This window comes from Ranitomeya variabilis, chromosome 4, assembly GCF_051348905.1.
Source record: "Ranitomeya variabilis isolate aRanVar5 chromosome 4, aRanVar5.hap1, whole genome shotgun sequence".
Lineage (NCBI taxonomy): Eukaryota > Metazoa > Chordata > Amphibia > Anura > Dendrobatidae > Ranitomeya > Ranitomeya variabilis.
This window is the reverse complement of record NC_135235.1, coordinates 704,209,153-704,229,707: the sequence shown is the minus strand read 5'-3', so window position 1 is coordinate 704,229,707 and position 20,555 is coordinate 704,209,153. Positions and strand designations below refer to the sequence as shown.

Here is a 20,555-nt window from a genome sequence, read left to right as displayed (position 1 = left end):
AAACAAACTGGGATCCTCTGTCCGACACAATATTCTCAGGAATGCCGTGCAAACGAACCACGTTCTGGAAGAACACAGGAACCAGATCAGAAGAGGAAGGCAGCTTAGGCAAAGGAACCAGATGGACCATCTTGGAGAAACAATCACATATCACCCAGATGACAGACATGCCCTGAGACACCGGAAGATCCAAAATGAAATCCATAGAGATTTGTGTCCAAGGTCTCTTCGGGACAGGCAAGGGCAAGAGCAACCCGCTGGCACGAGAACAGCAAGGCTTAGCTCGAGCACAAGTACCACAGGACTGCACAAATGACCGCACATCCCTTGACAAGGAAGGCCACCAAAAGGACCTGGCCACCAGATCTCTGGTGCCAAAAATTCCTGGGTGCCCTGCCAACACTGAGGAATGAACCTCGGAAATGACTCTGCTGGTCCATTTAGCAGGCACAAACAATCTGTCAGGTGGACAAGAGTCAGGCCTACCAGCCTGAAATCTCTGCAACACACGTCGCAGATCTGGGCTGACAAGATAACTCCTTCCTTAAGAATACCCACAGGTTCAGCGACTCCAGGAGCATCAGGCACAAAGCTCCTAGACAGAGCATCGGCCTTCACATTCTTAGAACCTGGTAAATACGAGACCACAAAGTCAAAACGGGAGAAAAACAATGACCAGCGGGCCTGTCTAGGATTCATGCGTTTAGCAGACTCGAGATACATCAGATTTTTGTGATCAGTCAAGACCACCACACGATGCTTAGCACCCTCGAGCCAATGACGCCACTCCTCAAATGCCCACTTCATGGCCAACAACTCCCGATTGCCCACATCATAATTTCGCTCTGCCGGCGAAAACTTCCTAGAGAAAAAGGCACAAGGTCTCATAGTAGAGCAACCAGGGCCTCTCTGCAACAAAACGGCCCCTGCCCCAATCTCCGAAGCATCCACCTCAACCTGAAAGGGAAGTGAGATGTCAGGCTGGCACAAAACAGGCGCCGAAGTAAACCGGCGTTTCAACTCCTGGAAAGCCTCCACGGCAGCAGGAGCCCAGTTAGCCACATCAGAGCCTTTCTTGGTCATATCCGTCAACGGTTTAACAACGCTAGAAAAATTAGCGATAAAACGACGGTAGAAGTTAGCAAAACCCAAGAACTTCTGAAGACTCTTAACTGACGAGGGTTGAGTCCAATCATGAATAGCTCGGACCTTGACTGGGTCCATCTCCACAGCAGAAGGGGAAAAAATGAACCCTAAAAAGGGAACCTTCTGAACACCAAAGAGACACTTTGAGCCTTTAACAAACAAAGAATTTTCACGCAAAATCTTAAAAACCATCCTGACCTGCTCCACATGCGAGTCCCAATCATCAGAAAAAACCAGAATATCATCCAGATAAACTATCAAAAATTTATCCAGATACTTCCGGAAAATGTCATGCATAAAGGACTGAAAAACTGAAGGTGCATTAGAGAGCCCAAATGGCATCACCAAGTACTCAAAATGACCTTCGGGCGTATTAAATGCAGTTTTCCATTCATCTCCTTGCTTAATGCGCACAAGGTTGTACGCACCACGTAGGTCTATCTTGGTGAACCACTTGGCACCTTTAATCCGGGCAAACAAGTCTGACAACAGCGGCAAAGGATACTGAAATTTGACAGTGATCTTATTTAAAAGCCGATAGTCAATACAAGGCCTCAAAGATCCGTCCTTTTTGGCCACAAAAAAGAATCCCGCACCAAGAGGGGAAGAAGGACGGATATGCCCCTTCTCCAGAGACTCCTTGATATATGAACGCATCGCGGTATGTTCAGGTACCGACAGATTAAACAGTCTTCCCTTAGGAAACTTACTGCCTGGAATCAAATCTATTGCACAGTCACATTCCCTATGAGGAGGCAATGCACTTGACCTAGACTCGCTGAAGACATCCTGATAATCAGACAAATACGCCGGAACTTCCGAAGGCGTAGAAGTAGCAATAGACACGGGCAGGGAATCTCCATGAATTCCATGACAGCCCCAACTTGACACTGACATTGCCTTCCAGTCCAAGACTGGATTATGGGTCTGTAACCATGGCAAACCCAAAACAACCAAATCATGCATTTTATGCAGAACAAGAAAACGTATCACCTCCCGATGTTCAGGAGTCATGCACATGGTAACCTGTGTCCAAAACTGCGGTTTATTTTCTGCCAATGGCGTAGCATCAATACCCCTAAGAGGGATAGGATTTTCTAATGGCTCAAGAACAAAACCGCAGCGCTTGGCAAATGACAGATCCATAAGACTCAGGGCAGCACCTGAATCTACAAACGCCATGACAGGATACGATGACAGTGAGCAAATCAAAGTCACAGATAGAATAAACTTAGGTTGCAAATTACCAATGGCAACAGGACTAACAACCTTAGTAAGACGCTTAGAGCATGCTGAGATAACATGTGTAGAATCACCACAGTAGTAACACAAGCCATTCTGGCGTCTATGAATTTTCCGCTCATTTCTAGTCAGGATTCTATCACATTGCATTAAATCAGGTGCCTGTTCAGATAACACCATGAGGGAATTTGCGGTTTTGCGCTCCCGCAACCGCCGGTCAATTTGAATTGCCAGGGACATGGAATCATTCAGACCTGTGGGAATGGGAAAACCCACCATCACATTCTTAATGGCTTCAGAAAGGCCATTTCTAAAATTTGCAGCCAATGCACACTCGTTCCACTGGGTCAGCACGGACCATTTCCGAAATTTTTGGCAATACACTTCAGCCTCGTCCTGGCCCTGAGACATAGCCAGCAAGGCTTTTTCTGCCTGAATCTCAAGATTGGGTTCCTCATAAAGCAAACCGAGCGCCAGAAAAAACGCATCAATATCAGCCAATGCCGGATCTCCTGGCGCCAGACAGAAAGCCCAATCCTGAGGGTCGCCCCGTAAAAAAGAAATAACAATTTTCACTTGCTGAGCGGAGTCTCCAGAGGAACAGGGTCTCAGGGACAAAAACAATTTACAATTATTCCTGAAATTTCTAAACTTAAATCGGTCTCCGGAAAACAGTTCAGGAATCGGTATCTTAGGTTCTGACATAGGATTTCTGGTAACATAATCTTGTATGCCCTGCACACGAGCAGCAAGCTGGTCCACACTTGTAATCAAGGTCTGGACATTCATGTCTGCAGCAATCACAAGCCACTCAGAGGTAAAGGGGAAAAGAAAAAAAAATGAGAGAGAGAAAAAAAAACTCAGAACTTTCTTTCTTATAATCCCGCTTCTGCAATGCATTTAACATTTAATACTGGCCTGGCAAACTGTTATGACCCCAATGGCGAGGGTCTCAGAGAAATAAGCAAGTCTGCGAAGTACAAAAATCCGGCTCATAGGGCAGTGGTAACTGGGTTGACCATATATCTACTCCTAACGCCAACACTAGAAGTAGCCGGGGAACATGCCTACGTTGGTCGCTAGATGTCTCGCGCCAGCCGGAGAGCTAACTACCCCTAGAAGAGGAAAACAAAGACCTCTCTTGCCTCCAGGGAAAAGACCCCAAAAGTAGGATACAAGCCCCCCACAAATAATAACGGTGAGGTAAGAAGAAATGACAAACACAGAGATGAACTAGGTTTAGCAAAGAGAGGCCCACTTACTAATAGCAGAATGTAGTAAGATAACTTATATGGTCAACAAAAACCCTATCAAAAATCCACGCTGGAGATTCAAGAACCCCCGGGCCGTTAGACGGTTCGGGGGTTCTTGAATCTCCAGCGTGGATTTTTGATAGGGTTTTTGTTGACCATATAAGTTATCTTATATGGGAGAACACCAGCCACCCTAGAGCTTCCAGCAAGGTCAGGATACAGATTATATACAAGCTGGACAAAAATGCAAACAAAAAACAAATAGCAAAAAGCAAGAAAGCAGACTTAGCTTAATCAAGCAGGAACCAGGATCAGTAGACAAGAGCACTACAGATTAGCTCTGATAACAATGTTGCCAGGCATTGAACTGAAGGTCCAGGGAGCTTATATAGCAACACCCCTGACCTAACGACCCAGGTGAGCATACAAGGGATGACAGACATACCCAGAGTCAAATCACTAGTAGCCACTAGAGGGAGCCAAAAGGTAAATTCACAACAGGCCACTCTTTGGGGGACACAGCACCCACCCTGTTAGCCTTTGGCTCGTTACCTTTTTGGTTCTTCCCTTTCTCTCTTTCAAAAAACATGCCCTCACATGGCCATATTGACAGAAAAGTAAAAATGTTATGGCTCTGAGAAAAAGGGGAGTTAAAAATGAAAACGCAAAACTGAAAAAGGCTCCGGGGGTTAATTAAACACAGCTGGCCTCAGGGGCGAACATACCGCCGGTTCAACCGGTGCAACTGCACTGGGGCACAGAGTGGGAGGGGGCCCCAACGGAGATACAAAGCAATGAGGTGAATGACAGCCGGCGGCAGTATTATTGCTAACAGGAGAAGCAGGGGGCCCGCTCTACTGCGCACATGTGATATGACGGTCAAAAATGGACCTCTTACTGACCTCACCTGTTATTATTATTTATTATTATAGCGCCATTTTTTCCATGGCGCTTTACATGTGAGGAGGGGTGTACATAATAAAAACAAGTACAATAATCTTGAACAATACAAGTCACAACTGGTACAGGAGGAGAGAGGACCCTGCCCGCGAGGGCTCACAATATACAAGAGCATACATTACGCTGCTGTCCGGGCTAGTGTGTGTGTGTATACTGCTGTGTGTGTATATAGGGCTGGTGTGTATACTGCTGTGTGCGTGTATATAGGGCTAGTGTGTGTGTATATTGCTGTATGTGTGTATACTGCTGTGCTTCTATATAGGGCTAGTGTGTGTGTGTACTGCTGTGTGTGTGTGTGTACTGCTGTGTGTATATAGGGCTAGTGTGTGTGTACTGCGGTGTGTATATAGGGCTAGTGTGTGTGTATGCTGCGGTGTCTGTATATAGGGCTAGTGTGTGTGTGTGCTGCTATGTATATAGGGCTAGTGTGTGTGTGTGTGTATGCTGCTATGTATATAGGGCTAGTGTGTGTGTATATATGCGGCTATGTATATAGGGCTAGTGTGTGTGTGTGTGTGTGTGCTGTTATGTATATTATTATTATTATTATTATTATTTATTTATATAGCACCATTAATTCCATGGTGCTGTACATGAGAAAGGGGTTACATACAGAGTTATAGATATCATTTACAGTAAACAGGTTTACAGTGACACACTGGTACAGAGGGGAGAGGACCCTGTCCTTGCGGACTTACATTCTATACATATATATATAGGGCTAGTGTGTGTGTGTGTGCTGCTATGTATATAGGGCTAGTGTGTGTGTGTGTGTGTGCTGCTATGTATATAGGGCTAGTGTGTGTGTGTGCTGCTATGTATATAGGGCTAGTGTGTGTGTGTGTGTGCTGCTATGTATATGTGGCTAGTGTGTGTGTGTGTGTGTGCTGCTATGTATATAGGGCTAGTGTGTGTGTGTGTGTGTGTGTGTGTGTATTTTCTGCTGTGTATACACATATGTTATTATAGGCATTTTATACGCAGTGTACATGCATGAGGGGGCCCCCGACGTATTTCCTGCACAGGGGCCCATTGCTGCTTGTGTCTGCCCCTGGCTGGCCTCCAATGAAGGCGTAGAACCATCTCAAGGAGGATCACAAGGAAATGGACAGCATGGGACTTAAATCTAAGTGTCTGAGCAAAGGGTCTGCATACTTATGACCATGTGATATTTCAGTTTTTCTTTTTTTATTAAATTTGCAAAAATTTCTACATTTCTGATTTTTTTTTCAGTCAAGATGGGGTGCAGAGTGTACATTAATGAGAAAAAAATAACTTTTTTGAATTTACCAAATGGCTGCAATGAAACAAAAAAGTGAAAAATGTAAAGGGGTCTGAATACTTTCTGTACCCTCTGTACATTTATTCACGCCTGCAGGAGATGTGTTGTCTCATGGCTCGTGCCCTGGTTTCATGGATTCACTCCACGTCATAAATTCCATTATGTTTTCGATCCTAAGGAATTCAGATTACTGCACAATCTCTCCTGAAATGGGGGCACTATTAGTTTCTCTACTCTTCTGGTCAGGATTCAGTATCTCCAATGGTCCACCATAAATGAGTGCAGCTCTGGTTTAGTGTTGGAGTTCTCCCCTCATACATATGTTGTTGTTGAGGATGTAACGTTTTTTTACCTGTTCATTCTGTATGATAGTTTGATTGTGGTGGGATCGGCCTGTCTCACTTATCTGAGGCTGTAACTCCCTGGGAGTGTTTAAAAAAGGTTTCAATTACCAAATGCCTGAGATCTAAATTGAAGATCCCTCAGCTCTGCACTGTTATAAAAAGTTCTATTTAAATGTCTAATATTTCTTCTTGACATTCATCTGACAGAAAATACTGGTCCTTACGATAGTTTACATTGCTAAGGCTGGTTTCACATTTGCGGTTGTGTCCGCAGCATTTGTGCCGCAATTTTCTGCATGCGTGGTGTAGTCCTATCTTTAACATTAGGGATGCAAGTGTCTGCGATCGGTTGCGTTTTGCCACGTTTGACGACACATGCGTTGTTTCATTGTCTGCGACTTGGCGCGGTTAACACTACATGTTGTAATTTCAGAGGTGTGAATTTGCCGCCTCGAAACGTATGCGGTTGTTAGCGGAAGTAATGTGACGAAAAACACATTTCAGTCTATGTGAACGCATGCCTTCGCAAGCACATGTATTTGTTTGCGTTTGTGAACGCATGCGTTTTACCACAGGAAAACCTGTCTAGACACTGATTAGCCTCCCCCACATACAAGGTGATAAAAAGAGGGAGTGGGCATTTACAGGTCACAACTATGCAGACTGGGAAGAAGATCAGACGCTGGAAAGAACCTGGGAGGAATCACCACTTTGGACAATGTGAGTGTCAAAGCCAATGTCTGTATTTTCTTTTTTCTCTCTCTATATGTCCTAATAATTTCTGTCTCTTTTTTTCTTGCTGCATGCATCAGAATGTCATCTTCTTCTTCTGAGGAGCAACGTCTTGGGCCTGAACAAGGTGGAAATGACAGTGAAGTGACTACTCACCTCCTCAGATTGGTAAGTTTTCTGTCACATCTACACATGTGACAATTTTTTTTTTTTCTTTTTTCGAAGTTCTTCAACTGCGGCAGAGGCCGAGCAGGAGCAGCGTGTGGCAAGGAGGCGTGTAAGTATACCTGACTGATTGTACCCTGTTTACGGTATCCTGACTTTACTATTCTTGACTGTTCACTTATTTACTTTGCTCTTTCTTTACCTTTTTCTTCTTAACTCCTTTTTTTTTCTTTACTTTGAATATACTTGCCTGTTTTCTGTATCTGTTGTTTTCTATCTTTTGCTTATGTTAATGTCTCCAACATTAATGTATTTATTTATTTTCTAGGTTCCAGAACGGGATGAGGACCTCATTGATAACGATATCCTCATCTCACTGGTCCATGAGCGAGTCCCGTTGTGGGACACCCGGGTTCCGCAGCACTCGGACAACATGACGATCCAGCGGCTATGGAATGAGGTGGCCCAAGCGATGTGGCATGGCTGGGACAACGCCCCGGCTTGGGTCCACAAGGCATTTCGTAAGTATTGCAATGCGGTGTGATGCAGCAGTGACCTTGGCTGGGATCACACAACTGTGTGTGATGAGAGGAACTCCTGAGAGTTTCTCTCATCACACACAGTTGTGTGTTCCCGGCCAAAAGTGCATTGTCTAACCATTATTATTTTTTCAACAGTGCTCACTGTCAGAACACAATGGCGTTCGATGAAGGATCGTTTCAACAAGGACCTTCGTCAAGAGAGCCGGGTGCAAGGATCAGAAAAGATAAGCATCTGCTGGCATTTTTGAGACCAGTCCTTGCCCAGAGAACGTAAGTATTTTTGAGTTGCATTGGATTGTGTTGTATTGCCTAATCTGTATTTTTCAATTCCACAGGAGTTGGCGCTTTTACTATTATAAATGTTTTGTACTAATGTTTTTTGGGGTTTTTTTGTTCACAGCACCTGGAACAGCACTCTTGACCCTAGTTCTAGAGCAGTCCTTCATCAAACAGCCACGGACCCGTCACAGCCATCCAGCAGCGCAGCAGCAAGTGGGCATGAAACACAGACTGGAGACCAGGAAGCTGGTCCATCAGGTGTTTCCCAGTCCTCTGCCTCTTTTTTGGGGGCTCTTTCCAGCAGCGGCAGAGGGCCTCGGACAGTTTTTGCACCTGAGCTCGATCTTTCACGATGGACTCCAAGGTGATGGGTGATAGACTGGATCGTGGCTTAAACCATATGAATACACTTATTCAGGATGTCACCAGAGACCTTCACCAAGTGAAAGCCGACCTCCAGAGTCCAGCACATCATTTTTTTTTATCAAATAGAAAAGGGCATGTCGGAAAACCTTACTCCTGATCTCCTTCTTAGTGTCATGCATGAGTCCAATGCTGCTTACGTGCAGGCTATGCAGCAGACTCGATATTTTCAGCAGCCAGTGGTGGCATTTCCACCTATGCCAACACTGTCACGCTTGACCTCAATGCCGAGCTCTGCTGCATACCACTGCATGGCCACAACCATTCCAAGCACTGCCGGACACCACTACAGCGCCACCATCATGCTGAGTGCTGTTGGACATCCCACCGCCACCACCATGCCAACTGCTGCTCCTGCTTGGACATCCTCCCCTGCCACCACCATGCAGCAGCAACAGCATCCGGATCAGGACAGGTTGGCCACCATCACCAGGTCCCAGCTGCAGCAGCAGCACCCGGACCCTGGCATGCTTTTCACCATCACCAGCATGCAGCAGCAGCAGCACCCGGACCCTAGAATGGCTTTCACCACCACCAGGATGCAGCAGCAGCACCCGGACCCTGGCATGGCCTTCCCCACCACCACCATGCAGCAGCTGGACCCTGGCATGCTTTTCAGCACCACCACCATGCAGCAGCAGCACACGGACCATCACAGGTCGGCTACCATGACCAGGCCGCAAGAAATGAGTCCACCGAGGCTCCCCAGACTGCATCGCCGATCCCAAAAATGGAAAGAGAAATAGAAAAAGCGGACTATTGAGGTCCCTCCCCCCTCACCTCCCAATGTGTCTGTGATGTCAGGTTTGTCTCGCCCTTCTAGTGTCTCTGCCTTCCCATGCCTCCAGTACCATCCCTGAACTCCCTGACGCCACTAGTTTAATTGCCCCTTCTCCTGCAACCCCTGCATCGTCTTTAGTCAGCCAGGCCTGACAGCTACACACACCCCAGTTCCGTCACTCTACCCCAAGGCGGCGCAGTTAATTTTATTTATTTTTTAAATAAATGTTAATGTTTTTTGCCCCAATACTGTTTGGTTATTTGTGTTTTTCACCGCCGGCAACACACACCATGCGCTGAATACTTTGTCTTTTGGCCACCTCATAGCTCCAGGAGTTATTAAGTAGAACACTGCAGCTTTGTGTGTTTGGTATGGAGCTATGAGTTGTCAAAAAATAATATTACTTGTATTTTCTCCATAATCTCTTCACTCTGCTTAATCTATGTGACGCAGACTGAAGAGACAATGGCGGTAATACAAAGCAGATCTATACTCAACAGGTCATGTGTCATAAATAGCGAGTTCATGATGCACAAAACTCTGCATCTTGAACTAATTATTTATGACACCTGACTTGGTGAGTAGAGAACTGCCTTGTATAACCTCCCTTTTCTCTTCAGTCTACATAATCTATTTTACACAAACTGAAGAGATAATGGAGGTCATACAAGGCATATCTATACTCACCTGGACAGGTGTCAGAAATAGTGAATTCATGAGGCTGGGTTTTGTGCATCATGAAGTCATTATTTCTCACACATGAACTGGTGAGTATAGATCTGCTTTGTATTATACCTCCATTGTCTCTTCAGTCTGCGTCCAATAGATACCGCAGAACAGATTCAGGATGTAAATGAAGTAAACTACCTTACCACTAACAACATAAGTGGTTTTTAGAGGATAGACATAGGAGATTCGGTACAGGTATCAAAACACGTTGTTTATTAACAAAAAATATTAGTAACATTTAAAACATAACTGGTACAGACTCAAACCCAACAGCACATTTTACACAATATTATCTTGCCATGCCACACGTCCGATGTCAGAAACAAAATAGGCAGCAAATTGGTCCCACATGTGGGCAACTTCAACACTTGATGCTGGTAATCTGGCAATGGGTTTGCAACTGGTTCATCCAGTTCAATGTTGGGTCGCTCCTTAGCCATTATGTAATTGTGGAGAACCACACAGGCTTTGACAACCTCATCGACTGTCTCCATTTTTAGATTAATGGCTGTCCCAAGAATGCGCCATTTTGAGACAAGAATCCCAAAGGTACACTCAACTGTTCTTCGGGCCCTGGTCAGTCTGTAGTTATAAATCCTTTTAGTGTGGCTCAAGTCCCGACTGGAATATGGCTTCAGTAGGTTTTCACACATCTGAAAGGCCTCATCCCCCAACCATAACAAATGGCATTGGTGGGCCTTGAGTGTTGGGGAGAGGTCGTGGCAGGGGAAAATTAAAAGTTTTGCCATACAAATGTTGGCCCATATCCGAGTTCTTGAAAGTCTGTGAATCATTGCCACGGCCAAAAGCTCCAATATCCATGGAGATAAAGTGACAGTCCGCATCTGCTATTGCCACGAGCACTACAGAAAATTATTTCTTGTAGTTAAAGTACTTGAATCCAGATCTGGCAGGTTTGATAATGCATATGTGCTTTCCATCCACTGCTCCCAAACAGTTATGGAAATTACACATTCTCCAGAATTTGTCGGCAATTTCTATCCACATGTCCGTGGTGGGTAGGGGGATAATTTCATCCCGGAGACTGTGCCACAAAGCCCGGCAGGTGTCCACAGCTATTCCAGACAAGGTGGAAATTCCAAGCCGGTACTGAAAGTGGAGCGATGATAAGCTCTCTCTGTAGCCAGGAATCTGCCAAAAAAAAGAAATAAATTACAAACAATTACATTTATGATGGGGGTTTGCTAAACACATAAAGGAAAAATCAAATAATACATGGTAGAACAATAATAATTATGACAGGCATATGTTTAGAATTATTACAGACCTTATTGTGACCAGGAGACGTTCCTCTGCAGGAATCGCTCTATGGAGCTGGGTGTCCTGTCTCTGGATATCTCCTTGGACACGACCAAGGAAATACTGAAATGTCTCTGGAGACATCCTGGTATATTCTGGGAATTTGTCCGGGTTGGCATTAAGCTCGCCATATAGCGTGTGGTAGGCTCCATGGCTCTCCCGGAGTTCAATAATGTGGTGTCTCCAAAAACGCCGACGCAGTGTCCTTCTCTGCCTTTCTCGATTTCTTTGTTGCTCCCAAGCAAATGCATAGGAAAGAAACAGCTTGATACTTAAATCCAGGTTGAAATAAAAGCTCTCTATGTGAAGATCCATCATGACACAGGATACAGTAGAAAAATCTGAAGATTTCAGCTGTCCAAAGGTCTATATATAGATAACCCATAATACACGCCCACTGTAGTCCCATTGGCGGTGTCTGGTTATCTAGATTTTTCTCCTGTTAAATTTTTCACCATGCGCACAGAAAATGCAAACGCATGAAAAAGCGTGTAAACTTTGCGGTTTTTTTACTGCATGCGTTACCTTATGCGTCTAGAAAAACGCGTTTGCATGCGGTTTATCGTGCGTTTCAGGTTGCGGATTAAACGCTGTGGATTCTACCGCAAATGTGAAACTAGCCTTAGAGCCACAGAGTCCCATACCGATAGTTTATATTGCTTAGGGCCATCGAGTCCCATACTCCAATTACTCCAGAGAAGATTCACCACTACTCAGTTGTTTTTTTTCCTGAGGATGTGTTATTGTCTATAGTCACAGTTTTGCCCATTACCCTTCAACTTCTTTAACCCCTCTTCATGGATTTGAACTTGCACAGAGACCCCTAGCCTTGGAGCACAGTGTTACCTATTGTTCTGTGGAGTAAGATGGGAAGAAGAATAGACAGATAACCATGTCAGAACCAAGAGGCCAGAGAAAATACTTACTCGGGAGACATAAGAGTAGTCAGTAAACAGGCTGGGGTCACAACAGGAAACAAATACAGAAGTCGGGAACTGAGCACAGAGGACTGAACAACAGGAGATCAAGGCTGTATCTGGCAGCTTCTGGCAATATGCTTCAAGCTGTAGTAAGGTGTGGTGCTTTCGAAGTCCAACTCTGATTGCCCAAGGTGTTCTCAATCTCAGGCGGACATATTGCATGAGCTTTGGCATTGTCCCAGATTGTCATCCTATTGGATTGTAGTATTGAGCCGCATTGGAGTGGTGTATGGGTACGTTATCCCTAGGGATCCATTGATATGTATATTAGGGTATGTGGAGGAAATATTAACTGACAATACGACTAAAATTGTAATTGCAAGATTATTGTTTGCTGCAAGGAAGCTGCAAAATATTGGGTTAGAGAGGAGCCTCCGTCCAGACGCGAATTCATTGCTGAAACGAACCACATAATTGAGCTTGAGAAAAGTATTTACACCAGGAGAGACGAGCTGGATTTCTTCCATAAACTATGGCAGCTGTGGTTGGATAGGATTAATGTTATACCAGAATATAGTATTATAGAGTACAACTTATGGTAAACTGGAACTCTCTTTGATATTGTCAACCATGGACGAATTATTGTTTGCTCCTGATATGGTCTCCATCGGGGGTTAATTTACTGTAAAACATAAAATACGTATGAACATGTGATCTGTTGTAAATCTTGTTATGGTTAATACAAATTTATCTGATTAAAAAAGATGTGGTGCTTTCCAATTGGCTAAAACAGGGAGCAGATTACTGCAGCTGACAGCCCGCACACCCATGCTGCCAGACTGGATGGTACTACAGATGCCAGGCACCCTAATCTTAGTGGCTGGGCAGAGCCTGCACCGCCAAGAGCTTCTGGTTCCAACCCCACCTCTGTTACCAGCATCGCCTGCAGAATGAGTAAGGCCGTGTCTCGTGTCTGAAGTAGACATTGCAGGAGCAGATACCAGAGGAGATGGGACACACCATTTGCAGAATCCCTAATATGACAAAATTGCAGAAAACCAGATCAGATTAAATCCCTTTAACCCCTTTCTGACCTCGGACGGGATAGTACGTCCGAGGTCAGAACCTCCGCTTTGATGTGGCCTCCGGCGGTGAGCCCACATTAAAGCCACGACATGTCAGCTGTTTTGAACAGCTGACATGTGCTCGCAATAGCAATCGCAATCCACCCTCCACTATTAACTAGTTAAATGCCACTGTCAAACGCTGACAGCGGTATTTAACTATTGCTTCCGGCCATAGGGCCGGAAATGCGTGCATCGCTGACCCGTGTTATGTGATCGGTGGTCAGCAATGTGTCGGCATGACAGCCAGAGGTCTATTGAAGACCTCTATGGTTGTTGATGCTTGATTGCTGTGAGCGCCACCCTGTGGTCGGCGCTCATAGCAATGCAGTAAATCTACTACATAGGAGCAAACTGAGCATAGCTCCTATGTAGCAGAGCCGATCAGGTTTTGCCAGCTTCTAGCCTCCCATGGAGGCTATTGAAGCATGGCAAAAGTTAAAAAAAAAATGTTTTAAATATATGAAAAAAAATATAAAAGTTTAAATCACCCCCCTTTTGCCCCATTCAAAATAAAACAATAATAAAAAAAAAAAATACACATATTTGGTATCGCCGCATTCAGAATCGCCCGATCTATCAATAAAAATAACGATTAACCTGATCACTAAAAGGCGTAGCGAGAAAAAAAAATTGAAACGCCAGAATGAGTTTTTTTTGGTCACCGAGACATTGCATTAAAATGCAATAACGGGCGATCAAAAGAATGTATCTGCACAAAAATGGTATCATTAAAAATGTTAGCACACAAAAAATAAACCAACCCAACCCCAGATCACGAAAAATGGAGATGCTACAGCGAACGAAAAATTGTACTTTTTTTTTTTTTTTTGCAAAGTTTGGAAATTTGTTTTACCACTTAGATAAATAACCTAGACATGTTTGGTGTCTATGAACTCGTAATGACCTGCAAAATCATAATAGCAGGTCAGTTTTAGCATTTAGTGAGCCTAGCAAAAAAAGCCAAACAAAAAACAGTGTGGGATTGCACTTATTTGCAATTTCACCGCACTTGTAATTTTTTTCCTGTTATCTAGTGCACGTCATGCTAAAACCAATGATGTCGTTCAACAGTACAACTTGTAGTGCAAAAAATAAGCACCACATGGCCATATTGAATGAAAATTAAAAAAGGTATGGCTCTGGGAAGGAGAGCTAAAAATGAAAACGCAAAACCAAATAAGCTAGAGTCATAAAGGGGTTAAAGTGACTCCATTTTGTACAATTATAATGCTCAATAAATTAATCTATTGGAATAGTGACTATTTTGACTCCACTGGCAATTTTCAGATATTAGCACGATCAGTGGATATTGCAAAGTGAAAACTGCAAATATCCCAAGTTATGACCCAACACATAGTGCCTAGATTGTGTACACGTGCAGTAAAATAAGTGGTTTCCTCTCACTATAGTAATGCCAAAAGCATGGATGCTTAATGTGGTTTGAGCATAGTCTAGTAAACTGTAAACTGTCATTGTCTTGGTGAATAATTCAATAACTTTGCATAACTTGCCATTTTTACAGACCGTTTAAGTAGAAATGGTCAAAAATCTAGAACTGAAGGATATTTTATTCTAAAATAATACTTGGTTTTATTATTGGCAGATAACTGTACCAGGAGATCAGCAGGACAGCTGACATCTTCAATGTTTAAATCAGATGATTATGAGATTCCACAGGATACAATTGAAGGGAATGCCATTACTCCAAATATACCATCACCCCTTCACAGCAAAGATCTGTCATCTGATCCTGTGGAACAGGTCCTATCTTCTGATTCATTACGGACTACTAAGGAAAATCAAAGTCACAAAATAAGCCTTAAAAAACGAACTGCTCCTAAAGCAATGAAGACATATTCATTTTCAGAATATGGAAATAGTTTTCCCCTAGAAAAGTCCTTTCTCAAACAACAAAACCTTCACAAAGCAGACAATAGAATTTCTTGTTCCGAGTGTGGGAGATGTTTTAACCAGAAATCAGATTTTGTCAGTCACCAGAGAATTCACACAGAGGAGAAGCCATTTTCATGTTCAGAATGTGGAAAATGTTTTATTCGGAAAGCGCATCTTGTTACCCACCAAAGAACTCACACTGGAGAGAAGCCTTTTTCCTGTTCAGAATGTGGGAAATGTTTTAAGCGGAAATCAAATCTTGTTAGCCACCACAAAACCCACACAGGGGAGAAGCCTTTTTCATGTTCAGAATGTGGGAAATGTTATCTAGATAAATCAAATCTTGTCAGACATCATAGATCTCACACAGGGGAGAAGCCTTTTTCCTGTTCAGAATGTGGGAAATGTTTTAACCAGAAAGCGCATCTTGTTAGCCACCAGAAAACCCACACAGGGGAGAAGCCTTTTTCATGTTCAGAATGTGGGAAATGTTTTAACCAGAAATCGAATCTTGTTAGCCACCAGAAAACCCACACAGGGGAGAAGCCTTTTTCATGTTCAGAATGTGGGAAATGTTTTACAGATAAAAATGTTATCAGACATCATAGATCTCACACAGGGGAGAAGCCTTTTTCATGTTCAGAATGTGGGAAATGTTTTAACCGGAAATCGACTCTTGTTAGCCACCAGAAAACCCACACAAGGGAGAAGCCTTTTTCATGTTCAGAATGTGGGAAATGTTTTAACCAGAAATCGACTCTTGTTAGCCACCAGAAAAACCACACAGGGGAGAAGCCTTTTTCATGTTCAGAATGTGGGAAATGTTTTACAGATAAATCAAATCTTGTCAGACATCATAGATGTCACACAGGGGAGAAGCCTTTTTCCTGTTTAGAATGTGGGAAATGTTTTCCAGATAAATCAAATCTTGTCAGACATCATAGATATCACACAGGGGAGAAGCCTTTTTTCTGTTTAGAATGTGGGAAATGTTTTCCAGATAAATCAAATCTTGTCAGACATCATAGATATCACACAGGGGAGAAGCCTTTTTCCTGTTCAGAATGTGGGAAATGTTTCAACCGCAAAGCAAATCTTGTTAGCCACCAGAAAACCCACACAGGGGAGAAGCTTTTTTCATGTTCAGAATGTGGGAAATGTTTTAACCAGAAATCGAATCTTGTTAGCCACCAGAAAACCCACACAGGGGAGAAGCCTTTTTCATGTTCAGAATGTGGGAAATGTTTTAACAACACAGCGTATCTTGCTAGCCACCAGAAAACCCACACAGGGGAAAAGCCTTTTTCATGCTCAGAATGTGGGAAATGTTTTAACCAGAAAGTGCATCTTGTTACCCATCTAAGAACACACACGGGGAGAAGCCATTTTCATGTTCATAATGTGGAAAATGTTTTGTGAAGAAACCATCTCTTTTTAGCCACCAAAGAATTCACACGGGGAGAAGCTTTTTTATGTTCTTAATTGTTTTTACATACTCACATACAAGTGCTTCTCACTAAATTAGAATATTATCAAAAGTTAATTTATTTCAGTTTTTCAATGCAAATTTGAAACTCTTTTATATAGAGTCATTACAGAGTGATATATCTCAAGTGTTTCTTTCTGTTGATGACTACAGTACAGACCAAAAGTTTGGACACACCTCATTTAAAGATTTTTCTGTATTTTCATGACTATGAAAGTTGTACATTCACACTGAAGGTATCAAAACTATGAATTAACACATGTGGAATTGTATATTTAACAAAAAAAGTGTGAAACACCTGAAATTGTCTTATATTCTAGGTTCTTCAAAGTAGCCACCTTTTGCTTTGATGACTGCTTTGCACACTCTTGGCATTCTCTTGATGAGCTTCAAGAGGTAGTCTCCGGGAATGGTTTTCACTTCACAGGTGTGCCCTGTCAGGTATAATAGGTGGGATTTCTTGCCTTATAAATGGGATTGGGACCATCAGTTGTGTTGTGCAGAAGTCTGGTGGATACACAGCTGATAGTCCTACTGAATAGACTGTTAGAATTTGTATTATGGCAAGAAAAAAGCAGCTAAGTAAAGAAAAACGAGTGGCCATCATTACTTTAAGAAATGAAGGTCTGTCAGTCTGAAAAATTGGGAAAACTTTCAAAGTGTCCCCAAGTGCAGTGGCAAAAACCATCAAGCACTACAAAGAAACTGGCTCACATGAGGACTGCCCCAGGAAAGGAAGACCAAGAGTCACCTCTGCTTCTGAGGATAAGTTTATCCGAGTCACCAGCCTCAGAAACCGCAGGTTGACAGCAGCTCAGATTAGAGACCAGGTCAATGCCACACAGAGTTCTAGCAACTGTTAAGAGGAGACTTTGTGCAGCGGGCCTTCATGGTAAAATAGCTGCTAGGAAACCACTGCTAAGGACAGGCAACAAGCAGAAGAAACTTGTTTGGGCTAAAGAACACAAAGAATGGACATTAGATCACTGGAAATCTGTGCCTTGGTCGGATGAGTCCAAATTTGAGATCTATGGTTCCAACCACCGTGTCTTTGTGCGATGCAGAAAAGATGAACGGATGGACTCTACATGCCTGGTTCCCACCGTGAAGCATGGAGGAGGAGGTGTGATGGTGTGGGGGTGCTTTGCTGGTGACACTGTTGGGGATTTATTCAAAATTGAAGGCACACTGAACCAGCATGGCTACCACAGCATCTTGCAGCGGCATGCTATTCCATTCGGTTTGCATTTAGTTGGACAATCATTTATTTTTCAACAGGACAATGACCCCAAACACACCTCCAGGCTGTATAAGGGCTATTTGACCAAGGATTGTGATGGTGTGCTCTGCCAGATGACCTGGCCTCCAGTCACCAGACCTGAACCCAATCGAGATGGTTTGGGGTGAGCTGGACCGCAGAGTGAAGGCAAAAGGGCCAACAAGTGCTAAGCATCTCTGGGAACTCCTTCAAGATTGTTGGAAGACCATTCCCGGTGACTACCTCTTGAAGCTCATCAAGAGAATGCCAAGATTGTGTAAAGCAGTCATCAAAGCAAAAGGTGGCTACTTTGAAGAACCTACAATATTGTTGTTTCACACTTTTTTGTTAAGTATATAATTCCACATGTGTTAATTCATAGTTTTGATGCCTTCAGTGTGAATGTACGATTTTCATAGTCATGAAAATACAGAAAAAATTTAAATGAGAAGGTGCGTCCAAACTTTTGGTCTGTACTGTATATCCTACAGCCAATGAAAACCCAAAAGTCATTATGTCAGTAAATTAGAATAAAAACACCTGCAATGGCTTCCTAAATGTTTAAAAATGGTCCCTTAGTCTGTTTCAGTAGGCTCCACAATCATGAGGAAGACTGCTGACTGGACAGATGTCTAGAAGGCAGTCATTGACACACTCCAGAAGGAGGGTAAGCCACTGTAAAATATTATTATTTCAATAATGAAAAAATATAGATTGATTAACATATGCAGGTTCTAACTAGCAAATAGATACTCTGGATAGTGAGGGACTGAGTTATTCTGAGGATTTTGGTCTATACATCTGGTCTCTGTTTGTCAGAACTATAGGGCCTTTGCCAGAATTGTCAATATGTGGCTATTTGGAGATAGTAAATGATTCTTAAAGGTCACAGGCTATATGCTTAAGCATTTCAAAATGAGGTAATGTACAAATAACTAACATGCATATTTCGCAAGTTACTAGTGTTCTTCTAATATGGTAGATGGTATGAACATAGCGGCAGATCACGATATGTGGTTATGAAACAGGAAAAATAGAAACCAACGTAAGTTTATGGGTCAAAATAGTATATAAGCCGACCTAACTCTTGTTCCGGAGATCTCTCATACTTTGAGAATCTCCAACCCGGACCACATCAACGTCAAGACCATATGTAAGAACCACTGAATACTTGTTTTCTCTTTTGTAATCTAATACTTATTTTTGAGTGCTATAAACTTACTTTTCTTCGTTTTTGTAATCACTTTTTGAATAAACATTAAACAAGATTTGTTTTATCCACACATTTCAATATTGCTTTCCTTTCTATCTTCACCGTGCTCTTACTTAAAAAAAGTAAGAAAGTGTTATTTTTTTCTAGCATTATGGCGAGTACAGCCAAATCTGATTTTTGTGCTATTTTGTGTGGATTCCTTTTCCTTGCACACGGAGGAGGAGAGCTCTGCTAAACACCTGTTGTTCAAGGCGCAGGAATTTCACTATTTCATGTCACAAGGATCAGACAGAGCCTACAGACAGTGAGGATTCGTGTCTCCAACCATAAAGAGCTGCATGTGTCCCATGACGGAGATCTGAGGAATCAGTAAAAAGACACAGAGGACCATCCATTGATGGTTGGATCAATCAGGAGAGGAAAAGATATTCTACAGGTGAGAAAATGGATTTTATTCATGATTATTCTAAGAAAAGTAATATAGAGTTTAAGTTTGTTCATAGCCATACAGATTCACAATTATGGTCTAGTTTATATAGCCAATGTGAAGCAGAGAATCTTAAAATTGATAAGAGGTTTTTGTCAGTAAAAAAATTACAGAGAAAGCTTCAAAATGTCACGCACATGGTCCGAGAGTACAATAATTTAGTCTTTGAGAAAACTGAAACACAAACACATAAAGCATGTACCATCACACAAGACATTGATCATACTGACACACAAGGTGACACACAAGAGTCTGACGGGGATTACTTGGATTGTCCAAATTGTTTGATATTGTCAGAACATATTAAACAATTTTAAGATCAAATTGATACTCGAACAGAGTTATTATCTAAATTGCACCAAGATATAAAAAAGGTTTCTGTTCTTACAAGATCAAACAAACATGAAGACAATGCCGCCACATCATTTGTACCAGACACACAAGATCCAGATGTTTCAGTAGAAGATTTATAGGCAAATGAACTACAACGGAAAAACATTACTTGACAAAGCAGCACGAATTAAAAATACACGATCATTTATTGAAAATTGTAGAAGACCTTCCAAACTTCAATGACAAGATGGATGCCTTTTATAATGTGGGAAAGATATATATCTTGGTACCGTGTTAGCCAGTAGATAGAAAAATATTTAAAGTTGACAGTCCTCAGTGGTTGATACCTTTTAATGGCTAACTGAAAAGATGGTAACAAATTGCAAGCTTTCGAGACTACTCAGGTCTCTTCATCAGGCACAGACTAAAGCAAATTCTGAAGAATCACATATTTATACACAACACAGCACAGAACTGTCGTTATGGGAGAGTGATAAGTGATAAACAGTTGTGTCCATGTGGGGTCATCATAACAGATGTCCGATGTTGTCCTCTGATTGGGGTCCAATCAGAGGACAACAAAACATTCACTCCATATCTAGGAACTTTCCAATACTTATGGACACAACTGTTAAAAGTT

At 42.6% G+C, this 20,555-nt stretch overlaps 2 protein-coding genes across 2 annotated transcripts in view; both read left to right on the top strand.

The window, feature by feature from the left end:
- LOC143766435 (uncharacterized) overlaps positions 1–19,163 on the top strand; it is a 41,352-nt gene extending 22,189 nt beyond the window's left edge. Inside the window, exon 6 of the mRNA XM_077254122.1 lies at positions 14,849–19,163. Within this exon, the coding sequence (XP_077110237.1) occupies positions 14,849–16,557 (1,709 nt within the window). The 3' untranslated portion in view covers positions 16,558–19,163. The remainder of the gene's footprint in view (positions 1–14,848) is intronic.
- On the top strand, positions 6,947–9,385 carry LOC143766463 (uncharacterized). The gene is made up of 4 exons (XM_077254177.1): positions 6,947–7,127; positions 7,453–7,645; positions 7,802–7,936; positions 8,067–9,385. Exons 1-3 carry the CDS (start codon positions 7,041–7,043, stop codon positions 7,912–7,914), a joined length of 393 nt encoding a protein of 130 aa, XP_077110292.1. The 5' UTR covers positions 6,947–7,040; the 3' UTR covers positions 7,915–7,936; positions 8,067–9,385.
- Positions 19,164–20,555: the final 1,392 nt, after the last annotated feature.